Source organism: Colius striatus, chromosome 1, assembly GCF_028858725.1.
Source record: "Colius striatus isolate bColStr4 chromosome 1, bColStr4.1.hap1, whole genome shotgun sequence".
In the NCBI taxonomy this organism is placed as follows: domain Eukaryota; kingdom Metazoa; phylum Chordata; class Aves; order Coliiformes; family Coliidae; genus Colius; species Colius striatus.
In genome coordinates this window covers 151,715,629-151,735,415 of record NC_084759.1, presented here as the reverse complement: position 1 = coordinate 151,735,415, position 19,787 = coordinate 151,715,629, and the positions used below count along the sequence as shown (strand labels likewise).

The 19,787-nt window shown below is 42.7% G+C and overlaps 1 protein-coding gene across 5 annotated transcripts in view; it reads left to right on the top strand.

Moving 5' to 3' along the window:
* The window catches only part of RBFOX2 (RNA binding fox-1 homolog 2), a 176,427-nt gene that overhangs the window by 140,629 nt on the left and 16,011 nt on the right, over nt 1-19,787 (top strand). For 4 of the 5 annotated variants that reach the window (XM_062011942.1, XM_062011933.1, XM_062011965.1 and 1 more), the window contains 6 exons: nt 6,712-6,804; nt 9,674-9,734; nt 12,099-12,152; nt 12,295-12,387; nt 13,519-13,651; nt 19,052-19,091. In XM_062011942.1, coding sequence (XP_061867926.1) covers nt 6,712-6,804; nt 9,674-9,734; nt 12,099-12,152; nt 12,295-12,387; nt 13,519-13,651; nt 19,052-19,091 — 474 coding nt within the window. The remainder of the gene's footprint in view (nt 1-6,711; nt 6,805-9,673; nt 9,735-12,098; nt 12,153-12,294; nt 12,388-13,518; nt 13,652-19,051; nt 19,092-19,787) is intronic. The other variant, XM_062011952.1, reaches the window with a different exon arrangement.

Sequence of the window (19,787 nt, the reverse complement as noted above, 5' to 3'; positions counted from 1 at the left end):
CTTCCCTTCCCCGGGTTCCTAAGGGTTATAGAGTTTTGTGTATATGTTTTGTAAATATTTTAAAGGTACAGTGGTAAATCCCAAACTGCCTGGGTTTGCCCCCACCCAGTGTACGATGGGGTTGAGCAGCGCTTTGTCCCTGCCAAGCTGTGGCAGGAGATTTCTGCTGGGATTGCTCCAGTGCTGGTCGGTAGGAGGGGACTGGAGGAAGTGTGCGAGTTGCATTCTTCCTTTTGAATCCACCTGAGATGACCAGGCAGTTCTTCATCAGCCTGCGAAGAACTATATCAACTGAATGCATCTTTAGAATCTCTTCTTTTAGGAAGTTTGGTCACCAAAGAGAGAACAGTGTTTGTCCATCACAGCCACCTTGCACCTCAGGTTCTTGCACTTGCCTTAGGAAGTCTTATTTGTTTACTTTCTCTATCACAGCAGAAAGATAGTTAATTAGTTTTGCTTATTCTCCTCTCAAACCAAGTTCTTGTTTCCTAGCTTGATTTCTGCCCAGATTCAATCTGTTTAGTAGGTTTATATGGGCCCCAGTAGACTCCACACTGATATTGCTTTGCTACGTATGAGAAACAAGATATAAACTTTAAACATCCCTTGAATTTAATTTTGTTTTATTCTTGTTTAATAGAACGACATCAGTCTTCCCTTGATGCGTTTCAGGTTTTTGCATGCTTCTGGGAAACTAGCTGTTTGTTTCATTTATCCTGTTTACCATTGCATTTCTAGTTCTGACCCACAAAAGTGCCTTTTAAATAGCATTCTGCTCATGGTTGCAGTTCACCGTGCACTTCACTGAACCATGAATAAAACACCTCCAGAGGAAGTCGACAGAGGATTCCTGCTCCTTTTGTTAGTGAAGATGCATCCTTTAGATGTGTATTTTTGGTACTGTTGTGCAGAACCGTACAAGTGGACATATTTTCAGAATTAATTCAGTCTGCCCCTGTAACAAGTACCCTGTGGCATTCATAAAGCTGCAGGGGAAGGGAATCCAAGCTCTTTGCTCATCAGCTGTGTACCGTGTGGCATTCCAAGATGTGCCCTTGATGACATTCAGAGACCAAGAGTGCGTAAGCACACAGCAAAATCTTGGCTGAAGAGGGAGCATTTTTTTAATAGATTTTTAAATGTTAAGAGTTCATACTAGTGCAGATTGCAAGCTTGTGGCTTCAGGATAGTGTAAGATTATGTCCCTTACTGCCTTCCACTTGGGAGGCACGGATCATCCAAGTTCTTGTTTAAGACTGAAGTGTCTAGAAATGCTTAATATTTAATTAAAAAATTGGTTGTATAGTAGCTTACATTGTGTCTTGACAAAGAAATTTAATCTATTGGTGAGTGGAGCTCTCCAAGTAAACCTATGCTAACTGAAAACTTCAGCAGAAAGCTGTATGGAAATGGGTTTTTTTTATGTTTGCATTTAACTGTAGGTTAATATAAGAATATTAATTTAGGTTTTGATAACTGTGCATACAAGGCTGTATACATTTGCATGTGCATTTATTTTTTCTATGAATGGATTAAGTGTTTTGAGTTGAGCTCCTTTTATTCTGGACTTAGTTTCCACTCGGGGAAGTAGATACAACCCCTCGTTGCATAAAATAAATCAAAGGTCTTTGTTTTCATTTAAATTCCATTTCTATAATTTTTGTTCAGATGTCTTCGGTTGAGCCACAAATACAAATAGTGTTATTAACACAAAGAGGCTTAATAACAAATGCAGTACCAGTGGCCAACATTGCTTTCTCAGGTCACCAAGTCCATTCATAAGGCCAGTGGCATGAAGATGTGACCTATGTCCCTTCATCCAAGTTCAGTGAAGTACAGTTTCGTGCCTTCAGCTCTGTGATACTAAACTAATGAGTTAAATTAGTTCATACACTGAACTGGTTTGTTTAAACTTGAATAATTAAGGCTGAAGTTGATGGCTTGATAGTATAAGCTGATTGGCAGCAGTGCTTGTTTCACTGTGTAGGGAGTTGGATCCAGGGTGCTAAATTTGCAAAAAAAATGATGCAGAAGGGAAAAAGAGAAAGAAATGAGCTTGCCTTCTGCCACTTTAGCTACTTGAACTCACAGACCACGCAGTACAATCCACCATCGATCGAGGGCAGGAGCACACAACCAGGGACAACATGGGGCCTTGAGAGCCCTGCCCTGAGTTGGCTGGAGCTGCTCTGAAGCCCCAGATTCTTGCTGCGCAGCAGTACTGGACAGGCTCTTCCTGTTCGTTCTTGGCCTCTGCCCTCTTCCACAGTTTTGCATGAAGAATCAGCAATGGAAGAGCATAGCAAGCTGGACTGGGGAAATGATCCAGCTTAAAAATAGCCTGGCAGGGTTGTTTTTTAAAGATTTATTTATGTTTTCTTTAGCCAGATTAATTCCTGCCTCTGATTCCCTAGATTGCACAGGTACACAGACAGGTGCTTTACATGTGTGTGCCTTAATACACTCTCAAGTACAGTGTGGAGACAGGGAGGAGCTGGAAGAGCTGATGAAATGGTGGCAGTTTGGTTTACTCTGATCCCCTCACCAACATCAAGCGCATTTGTGTAACGTCAACAACGTGTTTCTGAATTCCGTCCTATGTTTCTGTCGGTGCATTCAGTCCTGCTCATCTCCGGTGGATTATAGGTGAAACCCTCCTACTCTCTTCAGATGCCTTGGAAACAGATAGCCTAAGATGCTGTCTCCTTGGCTGTTTTTTCAGGCTGTGAAAAGCTTGTTTATTTATGGAAATAAATGGGGGAGGGGGAATGAAAAAAAACTCAACCAAAAGCAAAACACCCAAACAAAAGAAAAGACCTGGTTAAAAACAAGCACAGCAGTAGATGACAGCAAGGCTGGTTGCTGGCTGTTGTGCTCCAGTGGTATAAGGCAAAGACGCTGCTGCTGAGGTGACTGGTCTAAACTCTGACAAACGAAGGGTTAACAATGCATGGATTTCACGGGGCTCTGTTTAGTTTCCTTTGGTTTTATTTTCTTTATTTTTTTATTTTACTTTTTTTTTTGTTGTTTTTTGTTTAATTTCTGTGTTCTGGCCACACCCAGGAGAACCGTCTGCTTTTGATTTCTCCCTTTACGGTTACATGGTAAATTTTCTTTCTCATTCTTCAGAGATGGAAACATTCAAATACTCTCTATATATACATTTATTATTATTTTTTTTTTCACTGCTCATCATGTTGCTTGTTATTTATTGCAGAGTCTGAGGCCAGACTAAAAGGGTGGCAGTTACTCGGTCTCTTCAGGCCCTTTGAATAAACCTTTGGGTAAAAAGGGGTTAGTCTGGCACTGCAAATTACTTACCAGTCCTAAAAATGTTTGTTGGGGTTATTTAGTGTTTGCTGGGTACATTGAAGCTTAAACTGACTTTCTGCTTGGGAGAAGTTCCTGGAAGTCACAGGTGGAGAGGAATTGTTGAAAATGTCAGCTTTGTTAACCATAACAGCATTGTTAAACCCAGGCTATTTCTATAATCTAAATCTTAGACACCTTAAGTCTTCTTTTACCTAGGATTGTATCTTCCCTTGCTCTGGCTCCATACGTACTACTATGGAGCAAACCAGTACCTGCTACAAAGCTAAGCTAGTAAATATTCGACATCTGCCACCTCGTTCTTTTGTTTTTTCCCAAGGGCAAGACAACCTTGGGAGGGAAAACTGAGAATTGTTTGTTGTATATGTATTTAAATACAAATTAATCCCTGTTCTTTGCAGGTCATCTGCGAGAAGGAATTAAAAATATATGTATGTCCTTTTTTTCTCTCCCACATTAAAAAATACATGTATCTAATTGCTAGTTTCTAAATTTAGAAATAACAAAAATGTCAAGTGTGGCTCACCTATTTTTTCCCAATGAAAATTTGAACGTGTAAAGAGATGCATTAAGAAGACAAACCAAGGGGACACAAGTACTGATTCTGCCATAGTCAGCCATGTAAGGCATTAATTCAGCACTGACATTAAATGGTTCTCAGAGAGTTGCACAAGCGAAGGACTGATCTGTCAATAAAAGAAAAATTGTGGTTAATTAGTTATGTTGTTCAGAATCAGATTAATTCTGTTTTAATTCACATGGTTAATTATCTTCATATAGTCTGCATGCCGATTGCACCTTACCTTGAGTTAACTTATTAAAAATGCTGAAAATTCCTAATCAGTTTAAATATATTTAATGATAATGTAGTTTTTAAAATCCCATATAGAATTCACTAATTGCAAACAAATGTGAATTAAAATAGTCTTAGTTTGGTTCTAGCCTGCACAGATTAATGTCTAAAAAATTGCCTTCCCTCTGCTCTCCAGCTTTCAGTTCACATCATCACCGAAGACATAAATTTCACTCAGTCTCCACAGGCTTGTCTAGAACAAACAGAAATTTTAATGTAAAAAGGGGACCGGGAAATAGAGATTCCTGTTGCAGTCTTTACCACCTCTCCTCCCCCAACCTTTTAAAGATGATTTTTTTTCCCCATTATATAGAACCAGAGGGAAAGGTGTTGCTCTATTTCTGTCTTGCCTTTCTCTGTAGGGGTTCTTTGAAGCAGACACAATACCCCGTCCCTTCATAATCAACTTTTGCTATTACACCTCCCATGGCCCCCCTGCCCAGCTTCCCTGCAACATTTGAGAGTTATGCTCAGTTGGACTGTTTCATTAGTCCATATCTCTTGTAGCTCCAATTTTAATACATTTAAACAGAAAAAAATTATGCTGTTTTGAAAAAGGCATCAGTTTGTTATTTATAGAGCTTTTTATTTATAGCAGGAGACACAAAATTATCTGAAGCTTTAGACTATTGGGTTGGAGCCCAAAGGAGGACTCCAGTTGGTCTCAACATTGCAGTATTTGGCTAAGTTCTTTTATTGTTGCTGTTCAGGGGGGAAATAAAACAGAAAAAAAGAAAAAACCCACCCCCAGCAACCTTGTATTTTACAAACATTTTGTGCTGGAAACATAGCTGTGGATTGCAAAGGCCAGCATGTGCAAACGGCCTGGGCTTTTGAAGATTAATAATTTAAAGACCTGTAAAAAGCAGTTGAAGAACGATGGCTTACCTGTGTCTTGTTGCCAACTGTGCTTAGAATTCGAGATGGTATTTGTTCTTTAGGGTCTAGTCCCTGCACATTGACCCTTTGCTGCATGGAGTAGGCTGCAGGCTAGCATGCCACTTCTCTGACAAGGCATAGCTCTGGATCACTCACATCACCTCGCTTTCCAGTTGATATCAATGATTTCCGTTGCATCAAATGCAAGTTTTGTTTTTCTGCTCCTCAGGGTATTGGAGCCAGCAGAGATTACCTTCTGTACATTAAACCTGTGTTTGCTTTCTACCAAGCCACAGGAGTCAGTTACTCCTTAAGATAACCTAAAAGCAGAAAGCGACAAAGTTTTTTGTTTGGCCCTGCTGTCTGTAGTGGCATGAAGAACGTCTCATCAGTTGTCTGTAGTAAGATGCCATTTCTTACTAGTTAAAATCCTCATTCACTTAGTCATGTTGGCTCTGTTTTAATGCCAGTGAACTCATCTCTGTGGAAAGAAGCATGATCTCTTTCTCTGCCCTTTTATGCAAGTGCATGAGCTGTCAGCAGCATGAACATGCAGGACAGGTACATTGCATGTGCCTTCATGGATGTGGTAAACCTAAATTTGTCCAATTAAAGGGACATTTTAGCAGTCCTCCAGCCTTTGTGGTTGCTCCAAGTAGGATACATCCATTTTTCTCACACTTCATGCTCTTCACTAGCAGAGATTTGTTGCTATCCACAGCGCAGAGGTTGCCATCTCAGAACAAAGCCAAGTAAGATGGGTATAGGGATGCCAGGAAGGTAGCAGCGGGTCAGCAGCACCATCAGATTAATCAGTATTTATATGTGTAGGTTTGCACTCAAGTCCAACACAGTGTTCATAGGAAAATCTTCATGTTAAGTAACGTTTCATTGGTGGTGACACCTAGAAGCCCTGCTTGCTTTCGGGGCCTTGTGCATTATTAGGGAAGTTGCAGGCATAGGAATAGACATGAGCTGTGCCCTGAAGAGCTTACAAGGGATGCTTTGCAAACAGCCCTTCCTCTCGAACAGCCTTCTAAGGTAGGTAATTATTATTATCTCCATTTTACAGGTGGGAAAAGCAAGGTTCAGTGTTTGATTTGCCCCAAAGCTTCACAGAATTCCTGGTGCCAGGCGTGAACTCAGATCGCTACTCATTCTCATAGCAGTTTCTCGAGAGAACGAAGTGCTGCTCAGTGTGGATGTCCCATACCGTGTCTGGGGCGGGCAAGGGGGTCCTGCAAAGCACGTGTGTTAATTACCTCGGGGAGAGAAGCCCTGCTTGGGCTTGACCAGCTTTTGCCTGTGTTGGAGCAGGGTTTAGACAAACAAACAAAAGAAAACAAAAAATTGTCTCGAGTAACTTTGTACTTCTTTTTTGGTCTGGCCTCAATTGCTTTTATGTTTTCTTTTTTTTTTTTTAATTACTCTTATTATTCTTATTATGATTACAGTTCCTTTATGTTATCAAATTTAATTTCTTTCATTTACGAAACATGCATGAACCAACAATGTGACTCTAGGAGGTTATTGCTGAGTTGTGCTGATGTCGATTTCATACTGTGATATTTTTTCTCTATTTACCTAGAGATCAGTATTTCAATATATAACGATGTGCATGTTTTCCCCCCTTCTCCCGCTGCATGCAGGGATTCGGGTTCGTAACTTTCGAGAATAGTGCTGATGCAGACAGGGCCAGGGAGAAATTACACGGCACCGTGGTAGAGGGCCGTAAAATCGAGGTGCATGTCTTCAGTAATTCAATTTCTTCTTTATATTTATTATTTTGATTTCTTTTTATGTCTTGCCTCACTTATTTCACATTTGGATCCCAGTCTCGTGTGTGCGTGTGTGTTTGTGTCTGTGTCCTTCACCTCCCCACGCTGAAACGTATAAAAGTTTACAGCCCTTAACGGAATATTTTTTTATTGTTGTTTTGGGTAATTTTTTTTTCCTTTTCTTTCTTCTTTTATTAATTTTTTTTCCCCCACTCACTCCAAATTTTTGCCCTTCTGCTGTCTTGATTTTTCCTTTGCTTCAGTTTGCGAGGCTCCGATTTCCTGTTACCAGGCCTGAACGAAACTAACTGAAAGAGTACTGTCCGACTTCTAACTCTGTGTCCAAAACAGAAAGCAGGGGGCCAGCCAGTATCCTCTCTTTCCTCTGAGGCCAGTTCTCCTCCATGCAAGTGTGAGATGATGCCCATGGTGGGGAGGGGAGGGTGGAATCTTGGGTCAGAAGCCCCGACTGGGCTGTGCTACGCACACTGTTGATTTCTTGACCTGCCCAGGGTCAAGAGTTGGCTGGGTGAGAGCTAAGCATTAAAACTTTCTAGCTCTCACCGCAGGGGAGTGAAGAGTTAATGTTGCCTGGCCAACATGGGCAGTATATGGGGCATGCCTGGTGTTGACCAGTTTGGTGTTCCACTGTGTTGAAGGCTAACTGGCGTCTTCCCTCTCTCCTTCTTTCTTTAAAAAAAAAAAGAAAATAAAAAAAAAACCCAAACAAGTAAAAACCAAAAAAGTGCAAATATTTAAACAACAACAACAACAAAAGCCGCCGTTTTTTGAGTAAGATGTCTGCATATTTTGCTTTTTTTTGTTTTGTTTTTTTATTTCCCTTTTCGATGGTTTAGCGTTTAGGGCCCTTCACTTGACTCACTCTTTCCATGGTAACTATACACAATGCTGGCGATGGTACGAGTTGGCGGTAAGTGAAACGAAAGCGCTAGAGAAGAAGCTTTTTTTCTTTTTCTTTTTTTTTTCTTTTTCGATTTTTTTTTCTTACAATTACAAACAACCAAAATTAAATAAGAAAGAAAAAAAATCCATCTGCCATCTCACATTAACACTACGAAATGTGATTTGACTTGTTGTCCCCACCCACCTCCTTCCCCCCTTCTCCCCCTTTTATTTTCAATGCTGTTGAGTAATGCCGCCTGGACTTTGGATGTACATATCGTTTCGTAGCAGTCTGAGCTGTTTGATTACTGACTTCATGGTGATTTCCCCTTGCACATCTTACTCAGAGTTACTGAACTCCAGTTTGGCTGGTTTTTATTAATGCACCCATTTCCTCTTCTCTCTCTCCTGCCCCTTCTTTTCTGCTGCTCTCTCTTTCTGAGACCTGTTTGTAGCTGTTACTGTTTGTTTTCAATCTTTTTTCTTTCTCTCTCTCCTCCCCTCCCTGGTTTATTTCTTTACTCAGTTAAATGCAGCTGTTGGTCTCTTTGCTGACTGGTGGTTTCTGATCGGTTCTGGCAATTTTTCCTTTAAGTGCTTGTGTTGCACTCTGCTGTAGCAGCTGATTTCAGGCACTCGCTCCATCTTAATGATTGTCTGTGAGACCCCTATCTCCTCCCCCCTCCCCTCCCCACCCTCTGAATCAATTGTGGTTTGTTTTTTTTTTCTTTCTTTCTTTTATCTGTGTGTGTTTTAACTTGCATGCTCTCAGTCTCATCATTGTTGTTTCCCATTCTTTCTTTTTAAATGTGAAATGTTTCTATTGTTTTGGGGCTGAAACGAAAGTAAAATGTAGCTCCAGACTCTCCACCCTGCATACATTCACCATCTGAAAGTTTCAAGGGCCTGAGGCAGCTTTTACTTTTATATCTTCTTTTTTTTTTAAGGAAAAAAAACCCCTTCTTCTTCGTCCTGACTTCATCTCCCATTTGGCATGGGTTTTAAAATAAATTATTGTTGTTGTATAAAGACTTCACCCTCCTTGCAAGAACTTTGAGGCTGTCTGACACGGGGCTGCAGTAACTTGGCTTCCAAACTGGTCCATCTTTTCTTTATCAGCACCATCTCTGTGGTAACACCCCACTTGCTTGAGCAACCAAACTGCTTGGAACTGTGCAGAGCTCTGTAAAGAGGGTGGAGGGCACAATCAAAACAAAACAAAAGACCCATTGATATGTGTTCCTTCTTTTTGCTCCTTGAGATTGGTGACAAGGCAAAAAATTAGTCCAGAGAAAGATCTGAAAATGATGGAGAGGAACTCGTTGAAGCTGTCCAGTTGCTTGGTGGCATTCTGGAAGCCTCCTCACAAGCCTTGGGTGTTCAAATCTAAAGCTGTTGGACCCAAGGTTACCTCTTTGTATCTAAAAAGTATGGCTACCAGTGGCCTGCTGAGCCCCAATCCCAGTGGTGAGCTTGAAAAACAAGTCAACTTGTGCATCACTTGGTTTGGTTCTCCAGCCCTGGGCTGAAGAAGTTATCGCTGCCTCCCAAACAGAACCCGCACAAAAGCTCCACAAAGTTTTTGCCCTTTCAATCAGCGAGCTGAAAAGAATCACGCAGCCAAGGGGTGGCAGGGCGTTGGAGAATCTGCACTTTACTCTCGTTGGCCTTGTGTTTAATGCATAATTTTAAAGTGCCACGTTTAGCTGTAACTTTTATAATTAAATGGCAACTGTTAAAAAGTAATTTAAAGATTTTGCATTTTTGTAAAATTAGTTAATTTTTTTTTTGTTTTTTAAATTTTTTTTGCTCAGAGAAGCATAGTGTGTGCGTGTGTGTGTGGTATCTGAGAGTTTTCCAGCGTTTTCCCTAATGTCCTGTGCTTCCTTCCCTTTCCCCTCCCCCCCCTCCTTCCCTTTCTTGCTTTTAGGTCAACAACGCCACGGCGCGAGTGATGACCAATAAGAAGATGGTCACACCTTACGCAAATGGTAAGGAAGGCTGTTTGTGCTAATGGTGAGCTGAAAGGTTTGGAGAAAGATGAAAGGGAAAAGTCAATGACTAAATAAAATCTCCAAAGAAACAACAAAACCCCAAGAACCCTAATTTATAGAACTATTCCTCAGTACTACCCTAAGCATTTATGGAGGAATACCATTTTACAGATGAGGACAGAGAAGGGGTGGTGACATGCCTAATGTGGCCAAGCCCTGCATAAAGAAGCCACGATCTGATGGGTTGCCTGTAACTACTGCAAGGTGATGCCATACAGTGAGATGTGCAATACTCCCAAGTCTCACTGCCATCATATAGACACCTGCATATGAATGCAGAAGCTTGACTTAAGACACATAATTGGATGTATCTCAGTTTGGGTTCGAACTGTAAAAGTACATCTGTCCCCAAGTAGCTGAGAAAACAAGAGACATTGCACTGCTTGTTAGCTCATTTTTTGTTACAGACTGTGCCTGTGTTCAGTCATTTTCCAGTGAACCTGAATAGAGAAAGACCAAGTTGTTTGTGTAATGAAGAATCCTGTTTCATCGGGATATCTTGGCAGTTCTGTCTGTGCAGTAAATTCATTGCTTAGGCATATATTGCATAAAAAGTTTTTATTCTCCCTGCAGAACATAATACTGCTTTGATAAAAGTGTTCAATCTGAGTCTTTGTCCAGAAACAGGCAGAAAAGTTCTTTTTGTCCTGAAAGTGTTCTAAAACAGCTTCAGTGAGTCAGGAAGCTGCGTAATAGGTAGTTGCTAGTGTGAGAGTCCGTTTTGATTACAACGTAAGACAGAAGTCAGAAGACAAGGACTTTACCTGGGTTCTGCTAGTGACTTGTTGCATGCCTCTTGGCAAATAAATCGTATTTTGAACGGGGCACACGGGGCCAGGCAGAAGGGCTGGGATTTTGAGTCTTAGTGTGTGAAAGGAACCAGGAGGTTTTGTTGCAAAAGGCAGCGCAGCCATGTTGTGTTGAACTGAAAACAAAGGCAGAAAATGCGTGTGACTGTTTGGTAACAAAGCTTGGCTTACCCGTAAGACCCTGATGATGAGCAGGAATAGTTTGCTTTTGCTACCAGCAATTTAAAGCCAGTTTAGAGCTGCGCAAAGATATTTAGTGTTAGGCTGGACTTAAAGCTTATTGAGAGGTTGTCATATGACCGTTATTAGAGGATTGATCCCAGTCCTCTCATTGCCACCACTCACTTGAATATTTTGCCATCAAGGTGGCCAGTGCAGAAGCAGCAGCAGCAGCGCACCCAGTCTTGTGCAGGGAGAGTGCCTTGCATCTCTTGATACACTGCTGGCAGATGAAGGGGTGGTGTTGATGGGCTGCGGTTCGCAAAGTTGTTGATAATGGTTTTTAGGCTGGTTAGAGGTGTTGAAGTGCAATAAGTGCATCAGGGCTCTGAGACAGAGAAAGGGTATGAGTTTATTTAAATAAAAATAGCTGTATGATTGCTAGCTGAACAGCTGAAGTCTTTCCTGAAAGGAGTCATTTGTGGAAGCCAACCCAGATCGTGTTGTTAGCTTTACACCCCTTTTCTCCCCCAGTAGAAAGGTGGCAGGAAGGACACACCCAGGTTTCTAGATCTGACTGGAAATGTGTTCTTCCTCGTACCCCAGTGATGACTTTTTAAGCCCTTTTCTCTTGTAGATTTTTGTATGATGGTTTGCAGTTCTTGACAATTATCCAGATGATATTAAAATGAGTCCTCTGGGAAGGCTTTCACCTGAAAAGGAGCATAAAGAAAATACAGGAAATACTTGAATTAATAGAGTGGAGAAAATGAGAGATGAGTAGGCTGAATTGCTTTTCTGTGCCACAGTCAGGTAATTCAGTTAGTGAGGAAATTCAGACACTGTTGCTTTTTAGTGGATCTTTAGCAACGAGGTGTTTTGAGAATTCAAGACTTTATGTTGCCTTGTGGAGGCTCACGGTCCCAGCTGGTGGCTTTAGAGAGATTTTGGATCCGCAGCATTCCTGGTGAGAGCAGGGAGGAGCCGGAGGAACTGGCAGTGAGGTTGGTGCAGAGAAGGCAGGGTCTCGTGATGCTCCTGGCGAATATGCATATAAGGCAGTTGGCATTCCCTCAGCGGGGCCTTTGCCTGCTGCGGATCAGCTGATGTTTTGCTGTTCCCTCCGACACAGCAACCTGTACCTAGAACTTGACATTAGAAAAAGGCAGTTGGCCTCCATCTACACCAAGGGGGATTGAGGCGAAGCAGAAATTGGAAAGAGCTGTGCATGTGAAGCTGGGGCGCATGCAAGAGACCGTTCCCCCCTACCCACGCTGCCCGCTCCTTCTCTTGGTGTAGATTTTGGCATTCACTGCAGTCTTTGTTGTTTCAGGTTGGAAGTTGAGTCCTGTGGTTGGAGCGGTGTACGGCCCTGAGTTATATGCAGGTAGAGCTTAAGTAGACACTTCCACTTCTGCCATTTAACTGCAGTGGTGTTTGTTTATGTTCTCAGTCTGCTGTTTCTTTATAACCTTTTTACGTTTGTTTTTTTGTGTTTTTGTTTTTTATTCTCTTTAAAACTGAACTAGCATCCAGCTTTCAAGCAGATGTCTCGCTGGGCAATGACGCCGCAGTGCCCCTGTCAGGAAGGGGGGGTATTAACACTTACATTCCTTTAATCAGTAAGTAGCCCCCGTTCGCCCCTGTCTTTATCACTGTTACTGTGCTTGAGTTAACGATGACCTTTTACCCTTCTTCTCTCCAGTCTGTATAATATATACTTGAAAGGATGGGTCTTGCTAGGAATGAGTTCTACCCTGAGCCGAAGCATACCATGCAGCTGCTGTAACTTGTTCATCTGCAGTGTGTTTCCTTACTGGTGGAATGGGTCTTTCTGAGCCATGAGGAGGCTGCAGAACAAGGGGAGGGTGTGTGTGAAGAACAGGCCTTTCCCTTGCCCCCCTCCTCCTTTTGAAATCAAGGAAACCAACTGGACAAATCCCTAAAGTACATATTATACAAGCTGCTAAGCCGCGAGTCTGCAGGGGCCCTGGTGGCATGCAACTGGACACACATTGGGTTGGGTTTGCGCCCTGGGACTCCTTTCCTCTTGGTATCTGTTTGTTACGTGTCTGCAGATGCCTCTGAGGTTTTACATCATTTTGTCACGAGCCAGTTTACTCCAGCGTAGAGCATTAACAAAGCAGGCCCTGCTATTTGTGGAGCCAGTTGTTGGTCATGCTGGTTAGACGAAGGTGGGCTCTCAGTAAACTGGCACTTTATGGGAAATTTCTGCTGCTGTTATATGGGATATCTTGTCTTTCAGGCTTTAAAATGAACATACAGAGGATTGGGTGGCAAAGAGTGGGAGGGGAAAGGAGGGAAGAGACTGATGTAAGTTGGTTGATTTTAAGGGCCTCTTGACAAATTATTTTAAAGAGCCTCTGCAGTTTTGGAAGAGCCGCCTGCTACATTGACAGTAACTCTCTGCGCTTCTCAAGTCTCTAACCAGACTGCATGGCGGTGTCAGAAGGTGGGGGGATTTGGTACCCTGTTTGTGGTGGGTGAGGCATGCCCAAAGCATTAACCTCTTGCATGCCAAACCTCTCTGCGATCCCTCTTCCCCCAAAGGCTATGGTGTAGCAGGAGATATGTATGGGATGCTTGCTGGGTTATAAGCATGCCCCTCTGCAGGACTGATGCAAAACCTCCCACCGCTGTGGAGCTATTGTGTCACTTTGTTTGAAGTAGACGGTTGTTATCTGGGCAGCAGCTCGGATCCTTTTCACCCTCCGCCGTGTCTGTCTTTACAGTTCCAGGCTTCCCCTATCCAACTGCAGCCACCACAGCAGCCGCGTTTCGGGGAGCCCACCTGAGGGGCCGAGGAAGGACAGTGTACGGGGCAGTCCGGGCGGTACCTCCCACAGCCATCCCCGCGTACCCAGGGTAAGCACTGGTCACCAGAGCAGAGTGCTCTGCACAACCGTGTCAAACAGCTAATCGGTTAACCAAAAAATAACTACAATTGTCTGGATGGTGAGAGTCAGGATATTGCTAGTGCCAGAGCGTTCTGCACACGGTGGCATCCGCTGGGGGCAAATCCAAATTCTTCCGTGTTAAGTTCTTGATTGAAACGATTTTCAGTCCTTGCAACAACAGCTTAAAGCGCTGCTGGATTCCTTCTCATAATCTCTCAATTTGTCTACGTGGTATTCATCATCCATTGACCCAATATGCTACAGTGCTGCTGAGAAGGACACAAAGAGAAGGTCTAAAATTTCTGAAAAGGTTCTGCTCTTTGCACTCCATGTGCGTTTTCATATCCAGGAATGAGGAATATTATCCGTTGCCTTCGTGCCTCACCATCTGGCAGTAGGACACAGAAGAGCCAGTTACCCACAATGGATTTGCTTTCTTTGTTGGAGACGGTTTAAAAAGGTTTAAAACAAAGATTAATCAAGTCCATTAATTTGAAGCTGGGAGTGTTTGGGGTGTAGGGAGGAAGTGCAGCGTTCTGCTAACTGTTGTGTGAAGCAACGGTGAATGGGTGGCCTTAACATTCTTTGCCTTCTGACTTTTCACTAGTAATGCTGGGGAATAGATGCTGTTACAACAGAGTATTCAGCTCTTTAAAAGTACTGGGAGCTAGGTTTGTACTTGAGTTTTGTTTGGGGCTTTTGTTTATTTAAGTGCGATGGAATGACAAATAAGTCAGCAAATCCTTTCCAAACTTCTTTTGTTTGTTTGTTTCTGATTCTGAGGATGCTCTGTTCATATTACCTGCCTCTGGAATTTTACTTGCCATATTTTCCAGGCAACATTCTCAGAAAGAATTAGGAGTAGGAATGAGTCCTCCAACGCAGAAGTGTACTGATTTTTCTTCCCTTTAGACTAGCCCCAGAAGGGAAGAAAATGAATTATAAATCTGTTACAAAAAAGGGAGGTGGAAACCACACACATCAGTGCAAGGAGCTGGCCCAGTATATTCTGGATAAGCTTTCAGTACCTTCTGTAGCAGATTAAGTGGTGAAGAGCTACTGTGACTCTTTCATTTCAGAGCCCAGTCTGATACTTGTAAAGTCTACCTCAAGGAAGCAAGCTGCAGTGGTTGCATATCTGTCTAGCTTTGCTTTCTGGCAAACATAGCAATGTTTGTACTTAATTCACTGGAAGACTTTAAATGAAAACTCTTGTCTGAACATGTTGGTCTTCCAAACAAAGTGTTTCTTCTGGGTTTTCAGATCCACCTTTTTGCCACCTGTAGCGTTTCAGTGTCACTAGTGCATATTCTGTATCCTCTTATCGTAGCCTCTGACCTGTGACTTGTCTGTCCGTTGCTCTAAAAAATGACTCAGTCCTGTTTTATTAGGAAATGCTCTGCAGTGCAGCAGAGAAGCCAAGCTGAGCTAAGTGCTGCCGTCTAGCAGAATATGAAATACTTGCACCAGAGAGACGGAATTGTGCTCCTCGTCCCTGGGAGTAACAGCTGGAGCATTGCTAGCAAGAGACTGTCACGAGCAGTGCACTGGGAGGGACTCTGGGCTTGTCTTCAACACAAATACAGCCCGAGTCCTCAATTAAAAGGTTCATTTGGAATATGGGCCAGGCTCCAGTGATTATCCTTTCCAAATACTGTCCCATGACTGTGTTTACTCATGTTATGTCGAGTTTGTCTGACCCTGCTTACTGATCCCATGTCTTCATGGGCATTGGTAAATGAGATGGGTTCACAGATGGCCCAGAACTGTCCCTAGTCCCAAGCACTGGGATGTAATTAATTCTGATGTTTGTTGCCATCGTAATCTGAGTCTCTTTAAGATATTTCGTAGAGGGAATTTGATTCCTCATGGAACAATATAAAATGTGCTATTCAGTTCCATGTTGCAGTAACCCGTAGGACAGCCACCACTCTGTGTGGGTGTTGCTGGCTTCTGTGGAGTCAGAGGCAGGCACACGTTCCTCACACCTTACTCTTGCATCAGGTGCTTGCTTCCTGGCCAGTGGAAAGACGGCATCTTTAGAACAGTCAGCAATACGAGTGATCAAGACATAGTGAGTAATGTGGAAGAGGACAGTAGAGTAAGCTGCAGATGAACTCAAACTTTGGTGTAAACGGAATTGGTTTTCACAAACCTCAGTGGTGTTTAAGTTACAGAACTTAGTGGTATCACAGCATTTGAGAGCTTAGTAGAATTCAAGAAATACAGAAGGTAGATTAATAAAAGCTCATGGGGATTGGCATACTGGATCAGACCTGAGAGCCATTCAGGTTAGGGTCCGTTTTGACAGGATGTAGTACTAGATACTTCAGGGGAAGGTGCAAGAAATTGTATCATTCTTAATAGTTTTAACATTCATTTCAAGAACTCAAAGCGAGATTTACTAATGCACGCAAGGAATGTACATACTTTATGTATGGGCATGGACATTTATCCAGGGAAGGCTCTTCATACCTCAGAAAGCCCAGAGCATTGGAGAGAATGTTTGATAGTCACCTGAGCCTGACCTCAGAATGCAAACGCAACCTTCAATTTATAACCAAAGCAGCGTTCAGTAGAAGTAAGGAGATGTTATAACCTCTGGTACGTAGCATGAGTAAAACCTGTACTGGAATATTGCCCTGATTTGTAGCAGCTGTACTTTCTAAACCAGAATGCTGACAAATTACGCTTCAGGCCAAAAGCTGTAAGAATTAAGTCAATCTGGAAAAAACTCTTGCCCACTGTAAAACTCTCAAAACTTAGTAGGCTTGATCAATTTTATTTCTCAGACTGTAGGATAGGCATTGACTTGTTCATGGTCAGTAAATATCTATCTGAAGAGTAGGCTTCCCACAGCAAAGAATAATTTGCCTAGGAGTGTAGCTATATAGAGGCTTCACTGACTCAGAGCCAAAAGTAGATCTAAAACATCTGACTAGATCTAAGGCGAGAAGGAACTTTGGGGATTTAGAGTGGGGTTTTTGGTTCCTTTTACAACACAGTGGGCTGTTGGTATCCCTAAGCAATATGATGGCTGCTTTACAAAACCAGCGTGTTTCTTTTGCCTTGTAATTGTCTTTTAGTTGAGCTAGTGGGCTTTTTGCAGGTGCCACTGAGATTTACTGGAGTGCTTTATGCTTCTGGTCAGTCTGCATAACCAAATGAGTTCTCTCCATTTTTGCTAGCATTAGGAATCACAAATATGGATATTCGAGCATATAAATAAACCTTGCTAAATTTCAGCCCTGGCAGTCAGTGTCAGTCAAGTCCTAAGGGAAGGAGAGACGGAGGATGTACTTGTACTTGGTTGGCTGGACTCAGGAAGTCTTACTCTTGCCTATTATTAGCGTTCCTTGCAGTTTTCTCTGGAGAGATGATGCTACCATCTCTTTCTGACAGGATTCTAAGTTACAGGTGTAGTGACCCGATCCAATGTGATAATGCTTATATTTATCCAACTTGATTGTGTTTGGAATAACTGTTAAAACTGCTAACCTGTTCGTAAACCAACAGTCACCTCCTCTGTCATGCATTTGCCTTTCCTGCAGGAGCAGGTGGAGTATCACTGCTAAAACACCCCCGGTCCTAGATAGAGAACCCAGCAATGTAAGTCGCTGCCCGGGGAGCCAAATTCTTTGTTATGTGGTTGTAAAAATTTAGCTTCAACAAACATGATCTCATGGCCTGCTTCTCCCTGCTGAAGTGGCTCCCTTCTTCCTCTAACAAGGGTCTCTATCTTCATACCTGCTCCCAGCGCTCTTGGAGACCGTAGTAACTTTGTTCACTGGGAATGGAGTGTACTTTTCCTGGGAAGGCAGCAAGACTAAATTTTTCAAGCAGTAGCTAACACTACAACGGATTTTCTTTTTTAATTTCATTTTATTTTTTAGTAATAGCATGCAGAATTTTGACAAGATCCGCTGGGCTTTTTTTCGTGTGTGCGTGCCTTACAATAGGTGGGTGCCTGAGGGTGGCAGGCTCTTGGCAGCATTTCACATTCCATCTGACGAGTTAAAAACGATAGTCAAAAGAAAAGCTAGTGTTCCATACTTTCTTTTTCCTTAATGCTACTGGTAAGTCATGCACATCAGATCCATGAACATCACAGATGGTGGGGCTAATGCTTTTTAAAGCTTAGAGTGAGTTTGTGCAGAGCTATCCAGAGGACAAAGGAGGAGGAAATTCTTCAGTACAAAGCACACGCTGAACTCAGAAGGGTGTGGGGGGGGCATCCCCTCTCTTCCTTCCTCATCCTTCCCCAACCCCTATCCCCAAAATGAGCTGCATAGTCTTAAGGCTGGCACATGCTCTGGTAAGAGTGGCTCTTTGGGAACCCCAGGCTCCGGCTTCAACAGTTTTCCTGCTCGAAGTTCTGAGAGAAAGAAAACTATGGCTTAAAGCAGAAAAAGCACCATCCCACGGAAACCCTGTCAGTTGCTTCTCTCTGCTACAGGATAGGTTGTTACTACCAGGGACTCCCACTGCACCTTTCAATTCTCAAACCTTGGACCAGTCACCTAACCTTTTTAGCTCATTATCTCTGCTTGTGAAAGCAATGCATTGTGGGTATTTTTGGTTTTTTCTTTTTAATTACATTTCTCTGTGTTTACTTTGATCAGAATTGATTGACTTGTTTTCCTGAGGTGTTGCATTGGTTCTTTAAGATGCTGAATAATAATACTTTGCATGCTTGTGTGATCAGCCGAATCTTATCGCATGTCTAATGTGCAGGGTAAAAGCAGGTGATGTATGGATGTCAGAAACAAAGTCATGCAGCCCGATGGAGCTCCAAATACGTAATCATACACAGCTCTTGAAACGTGCCTCTGACATAGGTGACTCCAGCCCCCGTGGGATGCCTTCCGAGGGGCTCCTCGATTTTCGCAAACCCACTTCATGAAGCCAATGTTTCCAATACATTTAGGGGGTAACTAGAGTCCTTCCAGGAGAATAACCAGAGCGGAGGTTTTTAAACCCGTGTTTCTCTTCTTCAGGACATCAGATATTTTTGACTCTCATTTTTAATCGTACGAGGTGGTGGTTCCCCTCCCTCTATCCTTCGCATACTGTCTCCCCCTCTGCCCGCCCCTTCGCCTTTTGCATGCCGCGGAAGATGACTTGGAGCCGTCTAGCGTGCGTGCGCATACACACACACACACACACACACACACACACACACACACACATACACATTCTCTTGCTGATTTGCTCCTGCCAAAAGCCCAGGTTGTGGATTCATACATCACCTGCCTGTGTAAAACGCATGTGCATGCTGCCGTCCTCAATAACCGGAATGTGTTTTTCTGTTCTTTTGTTTTTTGTTTTTTTGTTTTTTGTTTTTTGTTTTTGTGTGGATTTTCTGCAGTGTGGTTTACCAGGACGGATTTTACGGTGCTGACCTCTATGTAAGTACACACACCGGAGCCTTCTTGTCCCCAACCCCTGACAAGCCAGCCTTTTTTTTTTTTTTTAAATTTTATTTCTTTTGGTTTTGTTCTTTTTTTCTTTTTATTTTTTTCCTTTTGGTTGGTTTGTTTGGTTTGGTTTGGATTTATTTTTAAATATCATTTACTTTTCTTCTTCCTTGTGGATATATATATATATTTATATATTTAGGAATGCAAGCATGCTTCTCTGTCACTGCGCTTGCCCCTGGGTGCAAGACCTAAGCCTTTGGGTTTCCTGATCATTGCCAGGGTCAGTTTACTGGGTGTCCTGTCCCTCACATGCACACTGCTACTAATTAACCTGAGAGATGATTAGCAAATTAAAATTTCTCTCAACACTTCTCTCGTTTACATAATTTGGATATAAAAATAACAGGACTGGTTTAGCCTCAGACCTTCCCTTTCCTTCTCCCCCTCCACCCTCCCCTTTTTCTCCCCTCTTGGGGCCCTTTCAGGTTCGATTTGTGCAGCCCACACTAAAACTGAGCGAGCCGTATGTTTAAAAATGTTCGTGTGCCACGGGGATGTGAAGATAATCCCTTTGGGGAAGACACTGGGTCTGATTAAAAATGGAGACAGAGATACCAGAGTAAAAACTGACATCTCATTTTGCTGGTAGAAACGGTACCTAAATAGGCTAGATTCTCTCGCCTA